This window comes from Cyrtonyx montezumae, unplaced genomic scaffold, assembly GCF_038088225.1.
Source record: "Cyrtonyx montezumae isolate F1298 unplaced genomic scaffold, pur_monq_1.0 scaffold_33, whole genome shotgun sequence".
NCBI lineage: Eukaryota > Metazoa > Chordata > Aves > Galliformes > Odontophoridae > Cyrtonyx > Cyrtonyx montezumae.
Window position 1 is genome coordinate 1,122,135 of NW_027072038.1, and position 22,398 is coordinate 1,144,532.

The 22,398-nt window shown below is 64.3% G+C and overlaps 4 protein-coding genes across 8 annotated transcripts; 2 read left to right on the forward strand and 2 right to left on the reverse strand.

Annotated features, from left to right (window-relative positions):
* The first annotated feature begins 688 nt into the window (after nucleotides 1-688).
* Nucleotides 689-10,296, forward strand: AEBP1 (AE binding protein 1). The gene is given in 22 exon segments (XM_065745035.1): nucleotides 689-941; nucleotides 1,801-2,283; nucleotides 2,378-2,449; nucleotides 2,630-2,701; nucleotides 2,782-2,871; nucleotides 3,589-3,678; nucleotides 3,771-3,860; nucleotides 4,006-4,019; nucleotides 4,021-4,084; nucleotides 4,150-4,224; nucleotides 4,299-4,434; nucleotides 5,052-5,192; nucleotides 5,273-5,357; nucleotides 5,445-5,589; nucleotides 5,696-5,784; nucleotides 5,881-6,004; nucleotides 6,881-7,077; nucleotides 8,493-8,672; nucleotides 8,745-9,087; nucleotides 9,258-9,397; nucleotides 9,484-9,583; nucleotides 9,673-10,296. Coding segments are annotated over 22 exon segments (3,492 nt in total). The 5' UTR covers nucleotides 689-721; the 3' UTR covers nucleotides 10,215-10,296.
* Nucleotides 10,297-10,305: 9 nt separating this feature from the next.
* On the reverse strand, nucleotides 10,306-13,794 carry POLD2 (DNA polymerase delta 2, accessory subunit). Its single transcript, XM_065745021.1, has 11 exons — nucleotides 13,790-13,794; nucleotides 12,886-13,112; nucleotides 12,221-12,342; nucleotides 11,935-12,058; nucleotides 11,746-11,860; nucleotides 11,434-11,632; nucleotides 11,284-11,364; nucleotides 11,055-11,212; nucleotides 10,848-10,975; nucleotides 10,671-10,772; nucleotides 10,306-10,603 (listed from the first exon to the last, which is right to left on the reverse strand). The coding sequence occupies exons 2-11, from the start codon at nucleotides 13,100-13,102 to the stop codon at nucleotides 10,446-10,448; spliced, it is 1,404 nt and encodes a 467-aa protein (XP_065601093.1). The 5' UTR covers nucleotides 13,103-13,112; nucleotides 13,790-13,794; the 3' UTR covers nucleotides 10,306-10,445.
* Nucleotides 13,795-14,275: 481 nt separating this feature from the next.
* On the forward strand, nucleotides 14,276-15,508 carry GNLY (granulysin). The gene is made up of 4 exons (XM_065745034.1): nucleotides 14,276-14,372; nucleotides 14,777-14,886; nucleotides 14,986-15,096; nucleotides 15,193-15,508. Exons 1-4 carry the CDS (start codon nucleotides 14,333-14,335, stop codon nucleotides 15,355-15,357), a joined length of 426 nt encoding a protein of 141 aa, XP_065601106.1. The 5' UTR covers nucleotides 14,276-14,332; the 3' UTR covers nucleotides 15,358-15,508.
* A 449-nt stretch (nucleotides 15,509-15,957) lies between these two features.
* On the reverse strand, nucleotides 15,958-22,381 carry GCK (glucokinase). 5 transcript variants are annotated; one of them, XM_065745026.1, is made up of 11 exons: nucleotides 22,145-22,381; nucleotides 21,823-21,854; nucleotides 20,794-20,956; nucleotides 20,550-20,704; nucleotides 20,035-20,154; nucleotides 19,865-19,960; nucleotides 19,588-19,687; nucleotides 19,311-19,494; nucleotides 19,069-19,224; nucleotides 17,827-18,060; nucleotides 15,958-16,533 (listed from the first exon to the last, which is right to left on the reverse strand). In XM_065745026.1, exons 1-11 carry the CDS (start codon nucleotides 22,314-22,316, stop codon nucleotides 16,389-16,391), a joined length of 1,557 nt encoding a protein of 518 aa, XP_065601098.1. In that variant the 5' UTR covers nucleotides 22,317-22,381; the 3' UTR covers nucleotides 15,958-16,388. The 5 variants fall into 5 exon arrangements, with proteins under 5 accessions (XP_065601098.1, XP_065601094.1, XP_065601095.1 ...); XM_065745022.1 differs by lacking the exon at nucleotides 22,145-22,381 and having other exon boundaries at nucleotides 21,823-21,941; XM_065745024.1 differs by lacking the exon at nucleotides 22,145-22,381 and having other exon boundaries at nucleotides 16,403-16,533; nucleotides 19,321-19,494; nucleotides 21,823-21,941.
* Nucleotides 22,382-22,398: the final 17 nt, after the last annotated feature.

Sequence of the window (22,398 nt, forward strand, 5' to 3'; positions counted from 1 at the left end):
TCTTGGTTGAACTGGGGGCACTGGGAGGCTAATGGGAGGAACTGGGAAGCTCTGATCGCCACAGGGCAGCCCCCCTTCCCCAACCCCCCCCCCCAACGGCCCCCCCCCGCCACAGCGTGTCTGGGCGCTGAGTCACGGCCGGGCCGGGGGCCACACGTGTGACGAGCGTGGGGGGGGCTCAGCCACGTGGCTCAGCCTCCGTGGGGCCCGGGGAGCCTGCGGGGCCTGGGAGCGAGACCGGGGGCGCGGGAGGGGGACAACGGGGGTGACCCCAGTGCTGAGTGGCACCGAGGGGTCATCCTGAGTCCCGTGTCAATGACAGAGCTGCTCCCGCGCAGCGCTGGCAGCAGTGCACTGATGTGCCACGCAGAGCCCCCTCCCCCCGCAGCACCCACCCCGCAGAGCCCCCTCCCCCCGCAGCACCCACCCCGCAGAGCCCCCTCCCCCCGCAGCGCCCACCCCACGCGGTGCCGGTGCTGTGAACGACGGCACTTCCGTGCCACCCGTCTGCAGTGGCGGCACAGTGACAACGCAGCGCTGCACCCACGCACGGTGCCACACGAGCACCGACGCAACGCCGCTGCGGGGCCATCGCATCCCCGTCCCGCGCGGTGTCAGTGCCGCTCCGGTCCGCGCCGGTTCCCCCGCAGGGCGGTGCCGCCCCTCCCCCCCCGCCCCGTCCCGTCCCGTCCCGTCCCGCTCCGCCCGGTGCCGCTCGGCCATGCCGCCCCGCCGCGTCCCGCTGCTCCCGCTGCTGCTGCTGCTCCCGCTGCTGCCCGGGGTCGGCTCGGGCCCCGCCGCTCCCGCACTGACGGACGCGGAGATCGAAGCGTTCCTGCGCGGTTTCCTGGCGCCCGGAGACGGCGTTGCGGGCGGGGACGGCGGCGATGTGCGGGGCCGAGCTGAGCCCGGGGACGGGGAGAGGGGAGCGGGGCACGGCGGTGAGCGCGGGGATGGGGGAAATGGGGTGGGGGTGATGGGGTGGGAAGGGGGACTGGGGGGGGGCTCTGGGTTGAGGGTGATTGGATGGAAGAGATTTGATGGGGATGGGGTGGGGGTAATGGGATGGAGGGAGCTGGGAGGGTGGCGATAGGATGGGGATAATGGGGTGGTAACTGGGGACTGGGAAGTACTGGGATGGGGGTAATGGAAGCGATGGGATGCGGGGGTAGTGGTGTGGGAAGGGTGAACTGGGGAGGAAGGGACTGGGGTGGGGGATAATGGGGTGATAATGGGATGGGGTATCTGGCACTGGGATGGGGGTAATGTGAGAACGGAGGATTGGGGAGGGAGGGATAACGGGGGGTAATGGCATAGGAGTGATGGGATGGGAATGGGGGATTGGGTAGGAAGGGACTGGGATGGGGGGAATGGGTGGAGATGGTGGGGTGGAAGGCTCTTGGGGGGGGTGTAATGGGATGGAGGGAGCTGGGATGGGGGGAATGAGACTGAGGTGATGGGTTGGGGGGTAATGGGGTGTGTGTGATGGAATGTGGGGCACTGGAGTGGGGGAACTGGGATGGGAGGAATTGGAATGAAGACACTGGGATGGGGGAGAATTGAGGTGGGGTCACTGGGATGGACAGAACTGGAAACACTGGACAGGACAGGGTCCCTGAGTGGGGGTGCTGGGATAGGAGGCTTTGGAGTGGGGGTAAAGGGGTGGGGGACAATGGGGTGAGGGCAAAGTGTAACTTGGGGTCAGGCACTGGGTGTGCTGGGTGGGGCTGGTGGCACGGAGTGGGGGCACTGAGATGGCACTTGGCCAGGGGCTGCTTCCATCCCATCCCGCTCCCCCAGACCCCCTGGAGTGGCTGACGGAGCCTGAGGAGCCCAAGAAACCCAAGAGGGACAAAGCACCCAAACCCACCAAGAAACCCAAGGAGAGAGCCCGGGGCTCCAAGAAGGACAGGGACAGAGACAGGGACAGGGACAAGAATACCAACGGGGAGAAGCCCCCCAAGAAGCCTAAGGAGAAGCCCCCCAAAGGCTCTGAAAAGCCCCCTAAGGGCTCCAAAAAGCCCAAGGAGAAACCCCCCAAGGAGAAGCCCCCCAAGGAGAAGCCCCCCAAGGAGAAGCCCCCCAAGGCCACCAAGAAGCCCCCCAAGGCCACCAAGAAGCCCCTGGACACGAGGATACCGCAGCCACCTGACACCCCCTGGGAGCCCCCCACAGCCCCACAGCCCCCGCGGGGTGAGGATGGACCGGGGACATCGCTGTCCTTGGGGCAGCCGTGGGGCCCTGAGAAGGAGGAGGAGAATGGCAGAGACCGACGTGAGTGGGGTGGGGGGCACCCAGGGGCCCTTCTGGGGCAAAGTGCAATGTCACCCACATCCCACCCCGACACGTCATGGCCCCCGTGTGTCCCTGTCTGCAGAAGAGGAGGAGGAGCGGCCGACCCCGCGCTGGGAGTGGGACCGGGAGGATGGACGCCCTGAGCCTGAGTTGGGTGAGTGCCACCCGTGTCCCACGTCACTCCCTCTGCGTCCCAATGCCACCTCCCTGTGTCCTGGTGCCACGTCCCTCATCTCCGGGGCCACCTCCCTGCATCCTGATGTCCCCCCCCACCCCCTCACCCCAACCCCTGGTGCCACCTCTCCATGTCCCACGTCCCCCTGTCACCCTGCAGAGGTCCCTGAGGAGCCGGAGCCGCCGACAATGGACTACAACGAGCAGCTGGAACGGGAGGACTACGAGGACTGTACGGTGCTGGGGCTCACGGGGGGACTGTGGGGTCCGTCCCCTCGCAGCCCCCCAGTCACTGTCCCCCTCTGTCCCCAGTTGAGTACATCCGGCGGCAGCAGAAGCCCCGCAAACCCCCGAGCAGGAGGAAACCCGAGCGGCTCTGGCCCCAACCGGAGACACCACCACGTCAGTGTGGGGACACAGGGACAGGGGTGACCCCCGTGCTGAGAGCGGGGTCACCAGGAATGGGGTGGGCATGGGGACATCCTGGTGCGTGGAGGTGTGTGGTGACCCCACAGGGCTCATTGATGGGGACGTGAAGGTCCCGTGAGGACATCAGGCGTCCCCACCTGGGTGCTAGGGCTTCATAATGACATGGGGACCTCCAGAGGTATAGGGATCCCATGGGGACGTGTGGCTTCCTGTGTGGAAATGGGGACCCTATAGGGACCCTGTAGGTCCCTACAGGAGCATGGGGATCCCATGGGACATCCATATTTCTGCAGGGGCATGAAGACTCCATGGGTGCTACAGGGATCCCATGGGATATGAGCATCCCTTGGGTTTATATGGGTTCCTGCAGGGACATGGGGACTCCATAAGGGCATGTGAATTCAGTAGGGACATGAGAACGTCACAGGGGCTATAGGGATCCCATACGGATATATAGGTTTCTGCAGGGACATGGGGGCTGTAGAGGATCCCGTGGGGACAGAGAGGATCCCAAAGAGACATTGAGGATCCCATGGGAGTGTAGGGATATCATGGAGATACAGGAAACTGTTCAGGGACGTGGGGTAAGGGGGGGACCTCACAGTGGCATGAAGGCCCCATAGGGACACAGTGACCCTGCAGAGGCACAGGGGACCCCATAGGCACCCCAAATCCTTTGGCCATCCCCAGCTGCACCAGAGGAGCCCCCCACACCGCTGCCTGGCCCCGTGACTGAGCGTGACTACGAGGAGGGCTGGGAGCGACCCGACTACGATGACTGTGAGTGACCCCAGGACCCCTCCCCTGCTCCCAGGGGGCTCTGTGAGGTTCCAGGGGGCATCCCAGCCCCTCACTCCCATTCCCACCCATAGTGGACTACGGGCTGCTCCCACCGCCCAACCCCAAGAAGCAGCCAGAGAAAGAGGAGGAGATGGAGACGGACGAGGAGAAATTGAAGCCCTGTGAGAGGCGGTGGCACAGCCCTGTCCCTATCCCTGTCCCCATCCTGTTCCTGTTGCCATCCCTGTCCCCCTTCCATCCTGTCCCATCCCTGTTCCTGTCCCATTGCTGACCCCGTTCCCATCCGATGATTGCTCTTGCCAGCAGGGAAGCCCAGGAAGGGGGGGTAGCAGCAAGGAGGAGGAGGAGGAGCCGTGGGCAGAGGAGAAGGGCCGGGACAGTAAAGGTGGGTGCTCCCAACCCCACGACCCTGCTCAGCCTGTGCCCCCCTCACTCTGCCCCTTTTTCCAGGAAAACCCAAAAAGCCAGGTGGGAAGAAGTGGGATTCAGACGAGGAAGAATGGGCACCACCAGAAGAGAAGATCAGTGAGTGTTCCCATCCCTGGGGACAGGGCCACTCCACTGCGGTGCCATGGCCTTCCCGTCCCCTGCCCCCACAGGGTGCCCCCCCATTGGGATGGAGTCCCATCGTGTGGAGGATGACCAGATCCTGGCCTCCTCCATGCTGCGCCATGGGCTGGGTGCACAGCGCGGCCGCCTCAACATGCAGGTGGGCGTCCATCCCATCCCCATCCTGTATCCATCTGCGCCCCTGTCCTATCCTCATCCCTGTCCCCATCCCACCCTATCCCCTCCTTAACTGTGTTCCCATTTCTCTCTATCCCATCCTCATCCCATCATTACACCATTGCTATCTTGATCCCCATCCTCATCCCATCAACACCCCATCCCATCTCCATCCCTATCACCATCCCCACCCTCATCTCCAACCCACCCCACCCCACCCCCATCCCATCCTATCTCCATCTCCATCTCCATCTCCATCCCATCATCCCCATCCTGTCCTGTCCCATCCCCATCCCCATTCCCATCCCACCTCCACCTCCACCTCCACCTCCACCTCCACCCCATCCCATCCCATCCCATCCCATCCCATCCCATCCCATCCCATCCCACCCCATCCCATCCCATCCCACCCCATCCCATCCCATCCCACTCCATCCCATCCCATCCCATCCCATCCCACCCCATCCCACCCCATCCCACCCCCATCCCATCCTATCTCCATCTCCATCTCCATCCCATTGTCCCCATCCTGTCCTGTCCCATCCACATACCCATTCCCAACCCCCCCCCCCCCCCCCCCCCCACCCCACCCCCCCACGCCATCGGTGTCCCGTTGCTGTCCCCAGGCGGGGTCCCAACGAGGACGATTTCTTTGACGGCGCGTGGTGTGCGGAGGACGACGGCCGCTCGCATTGGCTGGAGGTGGACACGCGCCGCACCACCAGGTTCACCGGCGTCATCACACAGGGACGCGACTCCCAGATCCAGTACGGGGCCGGCGGCGGGCGGGGGGCTGTGGCACGGTGCTGCGGGGACCCCACACTGTCCCCCTTTGTCCCTCCTGCAGCGAGGATTTTGTCACCAGCTTCTACGTGGGCTTCAGCAACGACAGCCAGAACTGGGTGATGTACACTAACGGCTATGAGGAGATGGTATGGGGTGGGGGGGGGGGGGGAGGGGCGGGGTGACGTGAGGACACAATGGGGACACGGTGCCACCCCGCTGCGCCCCATCCCCAGAAATTCTATGGCAACGTGGACAAGGACACGCCGGTGCTGACCGAGTTCCCCGAGCCCATGGTGGCCCGCTACATCCGCGTGTACCCGCAGACGTGGAACGGCAGCCTGTGCCTGCGGATGGAGGTGCTGGGCTGTCCCCTCTCCTGTAGGTGGCACCGGGGCAGAGGGGAGGGGGGCACGACGGGGGGGGGGGGGGGGGGGGGGGGGTGGCAGTGCCCAGGACACCGCAGCCACGTCGCTGTCCCCTGCAGCCATCAGCAGTTACTACGCGCAGCAGAACGAGGTGACCTCGGCCGACAACCTGGACTTCCGCCACCACAGCTACAAGGACATGAGGCAGGTGGGTATGGTGGCACCGGGACACCGTCCCCAGGGACGTCCCCGTCCCCGTCCCCGTCCCCGGGCGGTCTCCCAGCAGCTGACCCCGACCCCACAGCTGATGAAGGTGGTGAATGAGGAGTGCCCCACCATCACCCGCATCTACAACATCGGCAAGAGCTCCCGCGGGCTGAAGATCTACGCCATGGAGATCTCCGACAACCCGGGGGAGCACGAGACGGGTGAGGGGGACACGGGGACAGTGCAGGTGGCCACGGCCGGACCTGAGTTCCATCACTCCCATACCCTTAACCCTGTGACGTCCAGGAACCCTAACCCTAACCCTATCCCAATGTCAGCAGTGGAAGAAGAATTAACCTGACATTAACCCTAACCCAATCCCAACCCTAATCCTATCCTAACCCAAACCCTAACCTGAACCCTACCCCTACCCTACCCTAACCGTACCCTAACCCTAACCCTAACTATAACCCTAATCCTAATCCTACCCTAACCCTAACTGTAACCCTACCTAACACTAACCATAACTGTAGCTATAACCCTAACACGAATCCTACACTAACCCTAACCCTAACTCTAGCCCTACCCTAACCCAAACCCTAACCCTATACCTAATCCTACCCTAACCCTAACCCTATCCCTACCCTAACCCTTCCTGAACCATAACCCTAGCCCTAAACATTATCTGTACTGTAACCCTACCCTAACCCTAAACATTATCTGTACTGTAACCCTACCCTAACCCTAAACATTATCTGTACTCTAACCCCAAAGGTAACCCTAATCCTAACCCCGAATCTGAACCTAAAACTAACCCTAATCTTAACCTTAACTCTGACCCTAAAGCTAACCCTAACCTAACATTAACCCTGATCCTAAAGCTAATCCTGACCCCAACCCTAAAACTAACCCCAACCCTAAAACTAACCCCAACCCTAAAACTAACCCCAACCCTAACCCTAAAGCTGACCGTAACCCTAATGCTGACCCTAACCCTAACCCTGACCCCCCCCCCCGACCCTATGGGGCCGTGCCGTCCGGTAGGGCTGGCTGACCTTACCCCACAGCCCCCTCCCCACTGTGTGGTGTCCCCACAGGAGAGCCCGAGTTCCGCTACACGGCGGGGCTGCACGGCAACGAGGCGCTGGGCCGCGAGCTGCTGCTGCTGCTCATGCAGTTCCTGTGCAAGGAGTACCACGATGGAAACCCCCGCGTGCGCAGCCTGGTCACCGAGACGCGCATCCACCTCGTGCCCTCGCTCAACCCCGACGGCTACGAGCTGGCACGCGAGGCGGTGAGAGCGCGGCAACGCCGGTGGGGGCACTGGGAGGGTGGCATTGGGGTGGTGGTAATGGGGGGGTGGTATTGGGAGGGTGGTATTGGGGGGGTGGTATTGGAGGGTGGCATTGGGAGGGTGGCATTGGGGGGGTGGTATTGGGGGATGGTATTGGGGGGTGGCATTGGGAGGGTGGCATTGGGGGAGTGGTATTGGGAGGGTGGCATTGGGAGGGTGGTATTGGGGGGTGGCATTGGGGGCGTGGTATTGGGGGAGTGGTATTGGGAGGGTGGTACTGGGAGGGTGGTATTGGGGGGGTGGTACTGGGAGGGTGGCACTGGGAGGGTGGTATTGGGGGGGTGGTACTGGGAGGGTGGTACTGGGAGGGTGGTATTGGGGGGCTGGTACTGGGAGGGTGGCACTGGGAGGGTGGCATTGGGGGGGTGGTACTGGGAGGGTGGCATTGGGGGGGTGGCACTGGGAGGGTGGTATTGGGGGGGTGGTATTGGGGGGGTGGTATTGGGGGGTGGCATTGGGAGGGTGGCATTGGGGGGGTGGTATTGGGGGGTGGTATTGGGGGGTGGCATTGGGAGGGTGGTATTGGAGGGGTGGTATTGGGACGGTGGTATTGGGGGGTGGTATTGGGGGGTGGCATTGGGGGGGTGGTATTGGGGGGGTGGTATTGGGGGGTGGCATTGGGAGGGTGGCATTGGGGGGGTGGTATTGGGGGGTGGTATTGGGGGGGTGGCATTGGGAGGGTGGTATTGGGGGGGTGGTATTGGGGGGTGGTATTGGGGGGTGGTATTGGGGGGGTGGTATTGGGGGGTGGCATTGGGAGGGTGGCATTGGGGGGGTGGTATTGGGGGGTGGCATTGGGAGGGTGGCATTGGGGGGGTGGTATTGGGGGGTGGCATTGGGAGGGTGGTATTGGAGGGGTGGTATTGGGACGGTGGTATTGGGGGGTGGCATTGGGAGGGTGGCATTGGGGGGTGGCATTGGGGGGGTAAAATTCGGATGGTGGCATTGGGATAGTGCTATTGGGATTGTGGTACTGGGGTGGTGGCACTAAGATGGTGGAATTAGGACGGTGGTAGCACTGGGATGGTGATGGCATTGGGACGCTGGCAACATGACAGTGGCAATAATATGGTGGTTGCACTGAGCAGGTGGCACTGGGGCAGTGGCACGGTGGTGACACCAAGGTGGTGCTGGCAGTGGGGCGGGAGTGGCACTAGAGTTTCAGCGTTAGGACAGCGGTGCCATTGGGACTGTGGCTCTAAAACAGCGGTGTCACGTGGGCGCTGGTGGCACCGGGCTGGTGCTCATACTGGAGTGGTGCTAGTGACACTTGGGCGCTGGTGGCACCGGGCTGGTGGTGGCAGGAGGGTGATGTTAGCACCGGGGCCACCACGGGGCTGTCTCTGCTCCCTCAGGGCTCCGAGCTGGGCAACTGGGCCCTGGGCCACTGGACAGAGGAGGGCTTTGACCTCTTTGAGAACTTCCCTGACCTGACGTCACCGCTGTGGGCGGCCGAGGAGCGGCAGTTGGTGCCACACCGCTTCCCCGGCCACCACATCCCCATCCCGGAGCACTACCTGCAGGAGGACGCCGCGGTGAGCACACACCCACCCTGAGAGCACGGCAGCAGCCCCGCGGGACGGGTGGCACGGCGTCCCCTCTTCCAGGTGGCCGCGGAGACGCGAGCCATCGTGGCGTGGATGGAGAAGAACCCCTTCGTGCTGGGAGCCAACCTGCAGGGCGGGGAGAAGCTGGTCTCCTTCCCCTTCGACGCAGCGCGGCCCCACAGCGAGACCCCCGCCGCCCCACACCCGCTGGATGAGGATGAGGATGGTGAGAGGCCCGAGGTGCACGAGACCCCCGACCACGCCGTGTTCCGCTGGCTGGCCATCTCCTACGCCTCAGCACACCTCACCATGACCGAGACCTTCCGCGGGGGCTGCCACACGCAGGACGTCACCGACGCCATGGGCATCGTGCAGGGGGCCAAGTGGCGGCCCCGTGCTGGCAGTAAGTGGGGTGCTGCCACGTGGGCCCCGAGAGCTGGGGGCATCGAGGTGGCACCCCTTGGATTCCGGGGTCTTCGGGGATGTTCTGACCTAAGGGATTCCACTGTAACAGCAAGCTGGGCCGTGAGGAGGCGACCCTGCAGCACTCATCCCCTGCTGGGATTTTGGCAGGCATGAACGACTTCAGCTACCTGCACACCAACTGCCTGGAGCTCTCCATCTACCTGGGCTGCGACAAGTTCCCCCATGAGAGCGAGCTGCAGCAGGAGTGGGAGAACAACAAGGAGTCACTGCTCACCTTCATGGAGCAGGTAGGCACGGGGAACCGGCGGGCACCCCCTTGTCCCCGCGTGCTCCCCTTGTCCCCGCGTGCTCCCCTTGTCCCCGCTTTGCACAGACCCACCGAGGGATCAAGGGTTTGGTGACAGACCAGCAGGGAGAGCCCATCGCCAACGCCACCATCGTGGTGGGCGGCATCAAGCACAGCGTCAGGACAGGTAGGACGTGGGGGGGGGACGTCACAGGAGCACAGCAGCACGCTGAAGGCCCCGCAGTGCCGTCACCCCACCCCCCCGCGCCCCCCCAGCCAGCAACGGGGACTACTGGCGCATCCTGAACCCGGGCGAGTACCGCGTGTCGGCGCGGGCCGAGGGCTACAACCCCAGCACCAAAACCTGCAGCGTCTTCTACGACATCGGGGCCACGCAGTGCAACTTCGTGCTGGCGCGCTCCAACTGGAAGCGCATCCGGGAGATCATGGCCATGAACGGGAACCGCCCCATCCGCCGCGTGGTGCCGGGCCGCCCCATGACGCTCCGTGAGCGCCTGCGGCTCCGGCAGCGGCTCCGGCAGCGGCTCCGCGAGCGGATGAGGCTGAGGAGACTGAATGCCACCGCCAGTGCCACCGGTGTCCCCACGGCCCCGCCGCCCAGCACGGCCCTTCCCGTCCCGTTCAGCAGCACCACGTCCGTGCCGTGGAGCCAGGAGCCGCCCACAGCGGGCACGTGGGAGATGGAGACCGAAACGGAGGTGGTGACCGAGGTGGTGACGGTGACGTGGGATGCAGGCACAGGGACGGCGCAGCCCTTCACCACTGCAGAGACCTACACCGTGAACTTTGGTGATTAGGGGATGCCCGTCCCCTCCTCCTGCCTTCAGGTGCTCCGTGTGGGCACCGTCTCGTGCTCCTGGAGTCTCCAGGCCGGGCACACACAGGGGCAGCCAGACACGAGGACGCAGGGCAGGGCCCTGGTGTGGTTTTGTTACACAAATAAACAAAGCTGTATTGGTAGCAGCGCCGCATTGGTTCTCCCACCGTACTGCACCGGAGGGGGACGAGGTGACGTCCGTGCTGTGCTGTCACTGCCCCATCTCCATGTCACCGTCGTCATCCTCGGTGCCGAAGCCGGAGAAGCTGACGGGCTGGCAGCTGAGGTCGCGCAGGTTGACGAGGCAGGCGGTCTGCGTGGCACTGAAGGATGGCACCACCACCAGCAGCACCCGCTGCCCGTCCTCCCCTGCGGGACAGGCAGCCATCGAACACGAGCAGGGGTGGGGACAGGGTGGGCAGCAGCGGGGACTCACCCGTCAGCAGCTTGGACTGAAACTTGGGCGCGTTGCCACAGAAGTAGACGTGCGGGCAGTCAGTGAGGACGAAGGGGTCCAAGTTGTAGAAGGGATAGCAGCCTGGGGGAGCAGAGTGAGCTGGGGAACCTGACCCTGCGCCCCACAGCGTGGCACCAAGACCCTGCAGCCCCTTACCCAGCGTGTCAGGGGCCGTGGGGCTGATGTGTCCTGCCAGCAGCGTCCACTCCAGGATCTCCAGGTAGTCATCCATGCTGCTGTACTTGAAGATATCGCTGATGTTTTGCCCTGACGTCCCCAAAAACCTGAGAGGATCCGGACTCAGTACAACCTACAGCAGGACCCTGTGCTGCCAGCAGTGCCCCACGATGCCCCGTGTCTCACCGGACACCGTCCACATCAGCCTGGTAGGGGTTGGTGACGAGCTGCAGCGTGGGGTAGCAGCTGGACAGGGGCAGCATACAGCGGTGCAGGGGCTGCTGTGGCAGCGTGTAGTTGGTGGGGTCGAACTCCCCAGGCATCACGTCCACGGGGACAGAGCTCTGCGGGGCAGAACAGTGCTGTTGGGGACCTGAGGGGCGGCGGGAGCCGCTCTGCCCCCCCAGGCACTCACACAGAGCTGCAGCAGGATCTCATCCAACATCTTCACCGCTTCCACGCTGGCAGCTTGGGTCTTCTTGGTCAAATACTTGGCCTGCGGCAGTGAGGAGCTTGGTCTCTCTCCATCCCTCCCTCCTGCTGGGTCCCCCCGCTCTCACCATACCTTGTGCAGGCTGTCCCGGCTCTGCGTGCTCTGGCTCAGCAGGTTCCCAGCCAGCAGGACGCGGGAGATGAGCGCAGCACAGCTCTGCTGGCCCTCAGCACCCAGCTGCCCTGTCACCACGTCCACCAGCAGCTGCGTGCCCAGCAGCGACTCGCCGCTGCCGCTGCCCAGCCCCAGCCCCGAGGCCAGCAGCACGAACCTGGGCAGGGGGCAGGCAGAGGACTGCAGCCCCCATTGTGTCCCTCGAGACAGATGGGATGAGCAATCCCCGGGGCCGTACGGAGACCCGGCAGGGACACAACGGGGACTCACCTATCAGTGCTGGGTCCCCGCCACGGCAGCGGTGGGGGCAGGTGGGCAAAGCAGTGCTCCTCCACCAGGAACTTGCCATCCTCCTGCTCGTGGCCATACACGGCCAGCACAGTGCCTGCAGCGAGTGTGGGGGGCACTCAGCCCCACCGTCACCCCCCAGGCCACCACCGTCCCGCTGCTGTCCCCTACCTGTCACCAGCCTGGACACCTCGATGCTCCCTGTCAGCTTGATGCGCTGCAGCTCGTCCTCCAGCACCAGCTCATCTGACGGGTCCATGTATTTGGCCAGGGGGGGCTGTGGTACCAGGTTGTGCTGGGGGGCGGGGGACACAAAATCGAGACCCCTATGTCTGTGGGGTGAGCCCTCTGCCGGGGCTGCTCTCCAGCTGGCACCGGGCTGCTTTCACTTAGCACGGCGGCCAAAGAGGAAGCGGTGTGGGGAGGGGGGACAGGGGGGGTGGGGTGTCACTGCTACCTCCTCGTTGATCTCCTGCAGGATGGAGGGCTGCAGCTGCATGACCTTGAACAGCGTCCCCACCACGCAGCACCGCTCGCCCACCTGCAGCTCGCACATCTTCCGCAGCAGCACGCCATCACCTGCGGGGCTGCGTGCTTCAGCCCGTACCCCTGCTTCCCCCTCCCCCCACCACCACACTGCCACTGCTCCCCAGAGCTCCCCCCTGGAGGTTCAAGGCCTCCAGAGCAAACCCCTCCTCCTGCTTTAGTGGTGGGAAAGGAGCCATCAAGGAGCATCCCCCTGCTTGGGGTCCCCCCCCCCGGCAGGCTTTGTCACCCCACTGGGTTTTGGGTTGGGAAACACGAGGACAAGCGACGTCCTGGTCCCACAGATGGAATGGGATGAGGGTTTGGCAACTGGGATGGGATGAGAGGGAGGAGGTGGGGGCCAGGAACAGCACCAGCAACGCCAGGAATGTGAGCGCCTGGAGGCAGGAAGCAGCCCGCAGAGCTGAGCTCTCCTCCCAGCCCCAACCCCCGCTCTGTGTGCCTGGGGAGGGGGGCGCGGCTAAAAGCAGGTCCCAAAAACACAGTACAAGGGGCGGTACAGCACGTGGGGGGGGTTCCCTCGGAGAGAAAGGAAAAGGGGGAGCAGCGACGGGCTGAGGGGTGTGGGGGGCTCACCCCATCGGAGCCGTGCCTGCTGCTCCAGGCGGGGCCGCATGCTCAGCAGCCGCGTGGCGTAGAGGTGCGCGTACTGACGGCCGAAGCTGCGCTCCTTCAGGCGGAAGGGCTGCGAGTGGTCGGCAAAGTCACTACCGGCACGGGCAAAGGTGGGGGGCTCGGCTGAGGGGGGGGCCAGCAGGGTGTGCCCCGGCGGGGGGGTGAGCGCTGAGAACATGGCTGCAGAGCTGCGAGGGGGTGGGGAGAGTGAGGAACCCCCAGATGTGCTCCGAATGCACAGGAAGTCCCACAAACGCTGCTTTCCATCTCTCTGTGGGACTTGAAGGTCCCCAAAATCACCCCCCTCCCTCCTTCCTCCCCCTACAAATAACTCTCTGGTACCCAAATGTCTCCCAAGGACTCCCCGGCACCTGAAACCCCCAAACTGCCCCTCCAGTCCATCCCTGGTACCTGATCCCCCCCACTCCCCCAAACCAAAATCACTCCTTGGTGCCCAAATTCTCCCCCCCAAAAGGGCCTCTTAAGTTTTCTGGCAGTTGAAATCCCTCCAAAGTGCCCCGAGAATCACTCCCCGGCACCTAATAACCCCCACACCGCCCCACGTCACCCCCCACTGTCCACAGTTTCCCCTTAGACCAACCCCCCACCCCCCAAATTACTCCTTGGCAATGTAACCTTCCCCAAACGCCCCCCAGATCTCCCGCTGGCACCTGAACCCCCACCCCAGGGCCCCCCCCAATCGCGCTGTGCCACCTGAAGCCCCCACATGCCCCCCCAGACCAACCCCTGGCCCTGACCCCCCCCAGATCACCCCTGGTACCCGAATATCCCTCCCAGCTATACAACGGCCCCCAGAGCCCCCTCCCCCCGGGCTCCCCCTACAACCCTCTCCCACGTGACGTACGGGGTCAGAGGTCAGAGGTCACAGCGGGGGAACCGCCGCCGCCTCTACGCGGCGCGGAGGGAACCGGGAGGGGGCGATGGGGGCGGGGAACGGCGGGAGCGCGGGGAGCGGAAGTGGCGTGACTGCGGAGCGGAAGTGACGCCAGAGCGACACGGCGCCATGGTAACCGCGGGGGCGTCGTTGCTATGGCAACCGCGGCCTACCCCCATCCCCACTCCCCCTCCCCGGATCCCCCGGCCCTGGCCCCACGGATCCCCATCGGGACCGCGCCGCCTCGCGTGACGCCGCCCCACGCAGCTCTGTGTGTGCGGGGCCTGCGATCAGTGCCCCCTTCCCCCCCTTCTTCCCCTCTTCCTGCTGCGGTGACTCTCGGGGCGGAGGTGTGGGGCGGAGGTGTGGGGCAGAGCTGCCGGTCTGTCTCCATTTTAAGGCCTCGTTGGGTTTTCTCTGCGCTGAGTGGCTCATCCGTCCCCACCGCGCGGCTGCGGGGGCTATAAAGGCGCGGGGTGGGGCGCGGGGCTGCCGCCGTTATCGGGGGACAGCATGGCTGCCGCTGCCATCGTGCTGCTGGCCCTGGGGGCCGGTATGGGGCTGCGGGCCTGGGGGCCGCACCTGCGGGTGGTGGGGCTGGGGGACACGTGGGGAAAACGTGGGGTGTGGGGATGTAGGGACACGTGGGGGTGATGGCAGCGGGGAGCGGGGGAGGATGGTGGGGAGGGGGATGTGGGGTTGCGGGGCCATGGGGGTCAGGGTCTGTGTGGGGACACGGAGATGGTGGGGATGAGGGGAAGGGGGATGTGAGGAAGGGGTCTGTGTGGAGGTCTGGGGACATTGGCGATGGGGATGTGCAATGGGGGCAGGAGTGCATGGGGATGGGGTGTGGGTACCGGGTACACCCAGGGTGCACGGGGATAGCAGTGGCCGCTGTGTGCCCCATCCCGCCGTGGGGCGGCCGTGGGGCGGCGTGGTGACACCTGCTGCCTCCAGCTGTGCAGGTGGCACTTACTGAGCTGCCCCATGATGACCAGCACTGGAACGTGGCCACCGGGAGCCACTGGGAGCAGCAGTGGCACCTGCTCCAGGACGGCTCGGCCATGGTGAGGATGTGGTGGCACTGTGGGGTGGCCCTACACCGGACTGGGGCATGGGGAGGGGGGTGGGTGGCAGGACATGGCAGGTCTGTGCTGTCCCCACAGTGGGACGGAGACGAAGGGGACACAACGAGACCAGGCAAGGGTGTTAAATGCAAGACCTGCACCAGTGTGGTGAAGAGGCTGAAGAAGATTGTGGGTGACGACCCCAGTGAGGTGAGTGGGGTGTGGGGGACCCTGGTTGGGGGGGGGGGGGGGGAGGGGGGGGCAGTGGCTGCAGCCCCGGTGACGCTGTGGGGCCGGGACCCACAGGATACCATCACTGAGGCACTGGGCAAAGTGTGTGGTGTGGGGAAGCGCCAGAGCGCCGTGTGCAAGTGGCTGGTGAAGAAGTTCAGGCAGCAGCTCAGCGCTGCGCTGCAGGAAGACGACGATCCCCGTGCTGTGTGCTCCACCCTGGGGCTGTGCGAGGGCTGAGTGTGGCTGGAGCCCACATCCTGCGCCCCACGCCGCGTGCTGCAGCCCCACATCCCGCACGCTGACCCCAGCACGCAGCCCCATCGCAGTCTTCCTCCCAGCCCCTGTTCCCACGCAATGAAGGCGCTCTTCTCTGCCATCGACCCTTCAATTTGGGTTTTATTTGGCTGTGAGGGCACGTGGGGGCTCTGGGGACAGGGGGCTGACGTGTGGGGACCTCAGTGACGGGGCCATGGCAGGGGAGGGTGCACAGCGAGCTTGAGGATGGGGTCCCTGTGGGGACATGGGGGTCTGGGGGTGGTGTGGTGACAGGATGCAGTCACAAGAGGGGACACGGTGATGGGGACTGGGCCAAGTCCAGGGGATCCCATTCTGTTGCTCTCAGCCAATCAGAGCACGGGAGATCCTTTCTGTGGCCACAGCCCATGAGAGCAGAGGAGATCCCACAGCTGATGGGACCAATCAGAGCACAGGATCCCACGGCGGGGGCTGTCTCCTCCTCCCCGGACCCCAGGGGTGCCCCCCAGGAGGTCCCTATAGCATGGGGCATTCCCAGCCCCACAGAGCTCCATCCGCCCGCATCACCTGGAAGGACCCCAGACCTCCACGGGACACTCGAGGTGCCCCCACAGCCCCCACGGGGTCACCAGACTGGGGGTGCCCAGCTTTCAGCCCCTAGTTACAGCTCCAAGAAGTGCCACGTGTCACCACAGGGCTGCCACCACCGGAACCGAGCAGGCTGGGGACACTGACTTCCACTGCTTGGGATCTGTGGGCTGGGGACCGTCGGCTGCGGGGTCACAGGGCACTGTGCCATGAGTGGGGCCGTGGTTCCCCCATGGCTCCGTCCCGGTCCCCAGAACGCTCCGGGGGTGTCAGGGAGGGGAACACCGGAGCGTGGCCATACAGAGCAGCACCGGGACAGTGTTCCCGGAGGAGAAGTCCACGCCGACCCCGTTTAGTGGGGAGCCCCGGCACCATCCCGCTGCCATCCCGCAGCAGTCCCAGCTCCTCGGCGCGGCCCCGCTGCCTCACTGCCCCATCATGCACGCCATCTTGCAGGCCACGGCCGAGATGAGCGCGGCCCCGCGCCCGCTGCCCTCCTCCGACTGAATGAAGGTGATGTCGCAGCCCGGAGTCAGCTGCCGCACCGTGGCGTGGAAGCGGTCCTTGAAGCTGCGGGGGGACGGGGACAGGTAGGGTTTGGGGTATGGGTATCGTTAGAGCTGCTGCTATGGCTGCGGTTGGGGTTAGGATTGGGATTAGGATTGGGGTCAAGGTTAGGGTTAGGGTTAGGATTGAGGTTAGGGTTAGGATTGGGGTCAAGGTTAGGGTTAGGATTAGGATTGAGGTTAGGGTTAGGATTGGGGTCAAGGTTAGGGTTAGGATTAGGATTGAGGTTAGGGTTAGGATTGGGGTCAAGGTTAGGGTTAGGATTAGGATTGAGGTTAGGGTTAGGATTGGAGTTAAGGTTAGGGTTAGGATTAGGATTGAGGTTAGGGTTAGGATTGGGGTTAAGGTTAGGATTGGGATTAGGATTGGGGTCAAGGTTAGGGTTAGGATTAGGATTGAGGTTAGGGTTAGGATTGGGGTTAAGGTTAGGGTTAGGATTAGGATTGAGGTTAGGGTTAGGATTGGAGTTAAGGTTAGGGTTAGGATTAGGATTGAGGTTAGGGTTAGGATTGGGGTTAAGGTTAGGATTGGGATTAGGATTGGGGTCAAGGTTAGGGTTAGGATTAGGATTGAGGTTAGGGTTAGGATTGGAGTTAAGGTCAGGGTTAGGGTTAGGGTTAGGATTGGGATTAAGGTTAAGGTTAGGATTAGGATTAAGATTACGGGTAAGGTTAGGGTTAGGATTAGGATTGGGGTTAAGGTTAGGGTTAGGATTGGAGTTAAGGTTAGGGTTAGGATTAAGATTATGGGTAAGGTTAGGGTGAGTATTAGGATTAGGATTGGGGTTAAAGTTAGGATTGGAGTTAAGGTCAGGGTTAGGATTAGGGATAGGATTGGGTCAAGGTTAGGGTTAGGATTAGGATTGAGGTTAGGGTTGGGATTGGGGTTAAGGTTAGGATTGGGATTAGGATTGGGGTTAAGGTTAGGACTGGAGTTAAGGTCAGGGTTAGGATTAGGGTTAGGATTGGGGTTAAGGTTAGGATTCGGATTAGGATTGGGGTTAAGGTCAGGGTTAGGATTGGGGTTAAGGTTAGCATTGGGATTAGGATTGGGGTTAAGGTTAGCATTGGGATTAGGATTGGGGTTAAGGTTAGGGGTTGGACTTGCAGTGTAGGGTTAGGGTTACAATTAGGGCTACAGTTCTGGCTAGGGTTAGTGCTGTGGCTCAAGTCAGGGCTACGGACAGAGTCAGGTCAAGGTTAAGGGTTGAGGTTCAAAGCAGAAAACGGAGCGTCGGGGCGATGGGAAAGAGGAGGACGTCCTTCGGGAGCGGATGCCACCTCCCCACGGTCTCACCTGGGGTGCAGCTTGTACACAGAGCCATCCACCCCCACGGTGATCTTGAGGGTCTCCTGGCTGCGGCTCTCCCGCATGCGGTTGATGACTCCGGCCAGCCCGGCCGAGCACATCTGGGCAGCGCGCGTGGAGACGCTCTCGCACACCATGCGCACGATGTCGCAGTCCGACCCCGAGGGCAGCAGCCCGAAGGCCGTGAGGATGTTGTAGATCTGCTTGCGGTCACCCGAGTCGCTGCGGTGGGGCAGAGGGACAGCTATGGGCCCCGAAGTGGGGTGATGGCACTGGGAATCCAACCTGGGGTCGCCACGGAGGGCTGGTGTGGGGTGATGGGGCAGGGAACCCCAATGTGGGGCAGTTGTTGAGGGATGTTGTGGGGGTGAGGGCACAGGGAACCTCTGCGGGGACTGCTCTGCAGGGCTGAGAGGGAAAGGGGATCCCAAATTGGGGCAGTGTGATAAGGGACTCCGTGGTGGGCAGCTATAGAGGGCTGGTGGGGGGGGATGGGGTCTGGGGACTCTGATGCCCAGTGTGAGGCAACGAGGTGGGCAACCCCAATAGGGGGCAGCTGTAGAAGGCACAGGGGCCTCAATAAGGGGCAGTGAGAGACGGCTGCTGTAGGGTCATGCATGGCACTGTGTGGGAGGGTCTAATGCGGAGAGATGGGGCAGGGGACCTCAAAGTGGGGCAATGGGACAATGGACAACGAAGTGGGATTGTGAATGGATGATGGACTCAGCAATGGAATGAAAGACTCCACTGTAGCTGTAGTTGTAGGGCTGGTGTGGGGCGATGGGACGTGACCACAGTGTGGGGCGCTCTGACGTGGGGAGATGGAGCAGGGGACCCCAACATGGGACACGGTGCAGTGATGGGGCAGGGGACCTCAGTGTGTAGTGTGAGGCAATGAGCTAGGGAACCCCAGCATGGGGCAGCTGTGGAGGGCTGCCATGGGGTAATGGGATGAGAGACCCCAGTGTGGGGCAGCGGGACAAGAGAACCACATGAGGCCGTTCTGGAAGGCTGCCGTGGGGCAGGGGAACCTGACGTGGGACAGACTGGCACAGGGAGACGGAGTAAGGGACCCCAGTGCCAAGAAACAGCCTGGGGACCCCAATATGGGGCAGCTGCACAGAGCTGCCACGGGGCAACGGGGCGGAGGTACCCCACGTGGGGCAGAGGGGGCAGGGAGCATCCCAGTGACACGAGGCCCTGCGAGGGCTCCCCGCGGCCGCCCTGTACCTCTCCACCTGCGACACGAAGCGCGTCTCGAAGGCGCCGCGCGTCTTGAGCTTCTCGCAGGCCTGCCCGCTGAACAGCAGGTTCTCGTCCACCAGCCGCAGCAGCACCAGCCGCACGATCTCCCCCATGTATTTGCCCCCGATGATCTTCTCGTAGCTGGGGACGGCGCAGCGTCAGGGCCCCCCGCTCCCCCCCGCCCCACAGCCAGCCGGGGAAGGAGCCGCCGCCGCCCCACTCCTTACAGCTGCTGACCGGGGTTAAGCGAGGTCTCGTCCACCACGCGGTCGTACTCCAGCAGGAACTCGTCCAGCTCCCCCGACGCCCCGAACGCGCCCCACTCCGTGTTCACGCACATGCGGCCCTCGTCGCCCTCCACCAGCTCCACGTTGTGCATCTCCTCCATGTAGCAGGCGTTGCAGCCCGTCCCTGCAGGGTGGTGGGGGTGGGTTTGGGGTCCGGAGCAGCCCCCATCCCCCAACCCCTCCCCCGGGTCCCCACCACGGCCCTGCAGCCCCTTACCCACGATCATGCCGACCTCGCAGCGGTGGTCCTCGTAGTAGCAGGAGATCATGGTGGCCACGGTGTCGTTCACCATGGCCACCACGTCCATCTCGAAGTCCTGCTCCGGGGGGACACACGGATGGGGACACACACAGTGATGGTGGGCGTGGGACGGGGACACACACGTGGTGACAGTGGGTATGGGATGGGGGCACACGTGGTGACGGCAGATGGGGCGGGTGGGGACACACACAGTGACAGTGGGGTGACGGAGGGGTGCGGGGCTACGGCTCACCCCGCGCCGTTTGATGGCGTCCCGCAGCAGCCCCACCACGTTGTTCCCCTCCGCTCCCGAGGCCTTGAAGCCCTTGGTCCAGTTCAGCAGGATGCCCTGTGGGGCACAGAGCATGGGTGGGGGCTGTGGTGGCACTGCATCCTCCCCCCGTCCCCCCCCCGTCCCCTCACCTTGTCGATGTCCTCGTGCCGCACGGGGAAGGAGAAGGTGAAGCCCAGGGGCAGCTTTTTGTGCTTCATCTGGTGCTTGTCCAGGAAGTCGGAGATGCACTCCGAAATGTAGTCGAAGAGCTGGGGACAGCAGGACGGAGGGATGTCACCACACTGTTCCCATCCCCAGCGCTGCTGTGTCCCCACCATTCCATCCCAGTGCTGCCTCACTGCTGCCACCCCGTCTCCACCCTGCCCCCATCGTCACTCCATTCCCAGTGCCACCACATCCCAGTGTCCTCGTTCCCTGCCCCACCACGTCCCTGCTCAGCGTCACCAAATCCATACCACCCCGTCCCCGCAGCTGGAATGTCCCCCCCCCTTCTCACCCCCGTTGCCACCGTGTCCCACCACCCCATCCCCAGATCCACCCCCTCCCAGGACTGAACGCCACTGGGACGGACACCCATCCTCTGTCCCAGCGCCGGGCGTCCCCGTGTCCCCGCGGCAGTGAGGACCCCCCGGCCCCCGCTCACCATCTCAGCCGTCCCCGTCATGGCATCCTCAGGGATGGAGTACATCTGGTGCTTCGTCTTCACCTTCCACTGCCCCTCCTCACCCTCGCCCACCTTCACCAGCATCACGCGGAAGTTGGTGCCTCCCAGGTCCAGCGAGAGGAAGTCCCCGACCTCTGCAGGGCAGTGGGGACACGCGGGGCACTCAGGGCCGTCCCCACTGCTGCTGCAGCAGCGGGGTGGGCTCATCCCCACAGCTCCTCACCCGACCCCTCGGGCGTGGAGCGCACGTAGGTGGGCAGCATCTTGACCGAGGCCTCCTCGTGCGTCTCCAACTTCAGCCCGCGGTCCATCTCCTTCTGCATGCGGTGCATCACCTTCCGCAGGTCCTCCTCCTTCAGTCGGAACTCCGACAGGATCTGCTCCACCTGCGGGGTTCCCCGGGGCCGTGGGACCCCCGACATTGAGCGCTGAGGACCCCGGCCCCCTTTCTCCCCCCCCCACCGCGCTGCCATCCCCGCTGTTTTCCCCACCGCCGTGCGGAGGCCCCGCAGCCAGATGTGCTGGCTGCATTAAGGTCTCATTAGTCAGCGGCCCCGGGCTGTTTTCCTGTTGCTCTGCAAAGGGGCAAACCCCACCGAGCCTTCGGGGTGACCCCAACGGAGCCTTCAGTGTGATCCCAAGGGAGTCTTCAGGGTGACCCCAACAGAATGTTCGGGGTGACAGCAATGGGATCCTTGAGGTGACCCCAACAGAGTCCTCGGGGTGATCCGAATGGGGCCTTTGGGGTTCCCTCAGCAGAGCACTCATGGTGACCCCAATGGAGCCTTTGGGGTGATGCAGAGCCCCCCCAGGCCGCTGGGCTCTGCTCCTCGCTGAGTCCCCCCTGACCCCTCCATGTCCACCCCAGCACAGACACCCAAAGTCTGTGGGTCCAACTTTGGGGTCTCAGCCCCAAGCCCCCCCACAGGGACATGGCACCGCAGCTTTGGAGTGAGGAGAAGCACCGTGGATGGCACCACATGTGCAGCCCCCACCCCACTGCCCTCCCCCACCCCCCCCTTGGCGCTGACCCCACGGGTTCTCCACTCCCAATGTGGGGCTTCGCTATGCATTAGGGTCTGCCCCTTCGCACCCAGCCCCAGCCCCACAGGGCGCGGCATCCCACCGGGCTCTCGGTTGGGCGAGGCCACGTGCCCCACGCGATGCCGGCGCTCAGCCCCGCCGACCTCCCAGCACCGCAGCCCCACACGTGGGCCCGGCCGTGGGGCCGGTGGGGCAGTGGGGAGCTCACCTTCTCCTGCCTCCAGCTCTCCATCCTGCTCCTGTGGTCCAACATGGGGGCAGCCGTCGGTGCGGGCCGGACACCTCCGTCCCCCCACGTCCCCCCGCCCGGATCCCCGCCCTTAGCTCATGGGGCGCCGCCGGTTCCCCCCCCTCCCCCCCCCCCACGGCCGTCCGGTCAGGAGGGCTCGGCCCCGGCTCCCCGCATCCCGGGGCGGCCCTCGGGGTGCGGGGTGCCCGCGGGCCCTCCTCCTGCCGCCCCGTGGGGCCGTGGGAAGGCCGCGGTCCGGCGGAGCGGTGCAGCCCCGTCAGCGGGCGGCAGTTGTCATAACAACCACTCGGTGTCCTGGTCACCGCCGCCAGCTCTCCAGCGCACCCATGGAGACGGGCGACCGCGGCTCCGTGACAAAGGTGACAACGCGGCGGCCGCCGGCCCCACGGGGAGCCCCACGCGGGGCCCACCGGGCGCGGCCGCTTCGGGCGGCCCCGCAGCGCTGACTCCATAGCGCAGTGCCCGCTCCGCAACGGGGGGAGGCCGCGGGGTCGGGAGCGGGGGATCGCGGCGCACGTGGGGGAAAACCCCATT

Bases quoted from the DNA above. Each gene is read 5' to 3' on its own strand.
- GCK (XM_065745026.1), bottom strand. From the start codon at position 22,316: ATGGAGTCAGCGCTGCGGGGCCGCCCGAAGCGGCCGCGCCCGGTGGGC. The intron at 20,705-20,793 runs GTGAGGAGCTGT...ACTGCCCTGCAG, and splicing joins CTCCACGCCCGAGGGGTCGG to AGGTCGGGGACTTCCTCTCG. The intron at 19,225-19,310 runs GTAAGGAGTGGG...CGCCGTCCCCAG, and splicing joins CTTAACCCCGGTCAGCAGCT to CTACGAGAAGATCATCGGGG.
- GNLY (XM_065745034.1), top strand. From the start codon at position 14,333: ATGGCTGCCGCTGCCATCGTGCTGCTGGCCCTGGGGGCCG. The intron at 14,373-14,776 runs GTATGGGGCTGC...TGCTGCCTCCAG, and splicing joins GCTGCTGGCCCTGGGGGCCG to CTGTGCAGGTGGCACTTACT. The intron at 14,887-14,985 runs GTGAGGATGTGG...CTGTCCCCACAG, and splicing joins TCCAGGACGGCTCGGCCATG to TGGGACGGAGACGAAGGGGA.
- POLD2 (XM_065745021.1), bottom strand. From the start codon at position 13,102: ATGTTCTCAGCGCTCACCCCCCCGCCGGGGCACACCCTGCTGGCCCCC. The intron at 12,343-12,885 runs GTGAGCCCCCCA...GCAGCCCCGCAG, and splicing joins GCAGGCACGGCTCCGATGGG to GTGATGGCGTGCTGCTGCGG. The intron at 10,773-10,847 runs GTAAGGGGCTGC...CTGCTCCCCCAG, and splicing joins CACGGCCCCTGACACGCTGG to GCTGCTATCCCTTCTACAAC.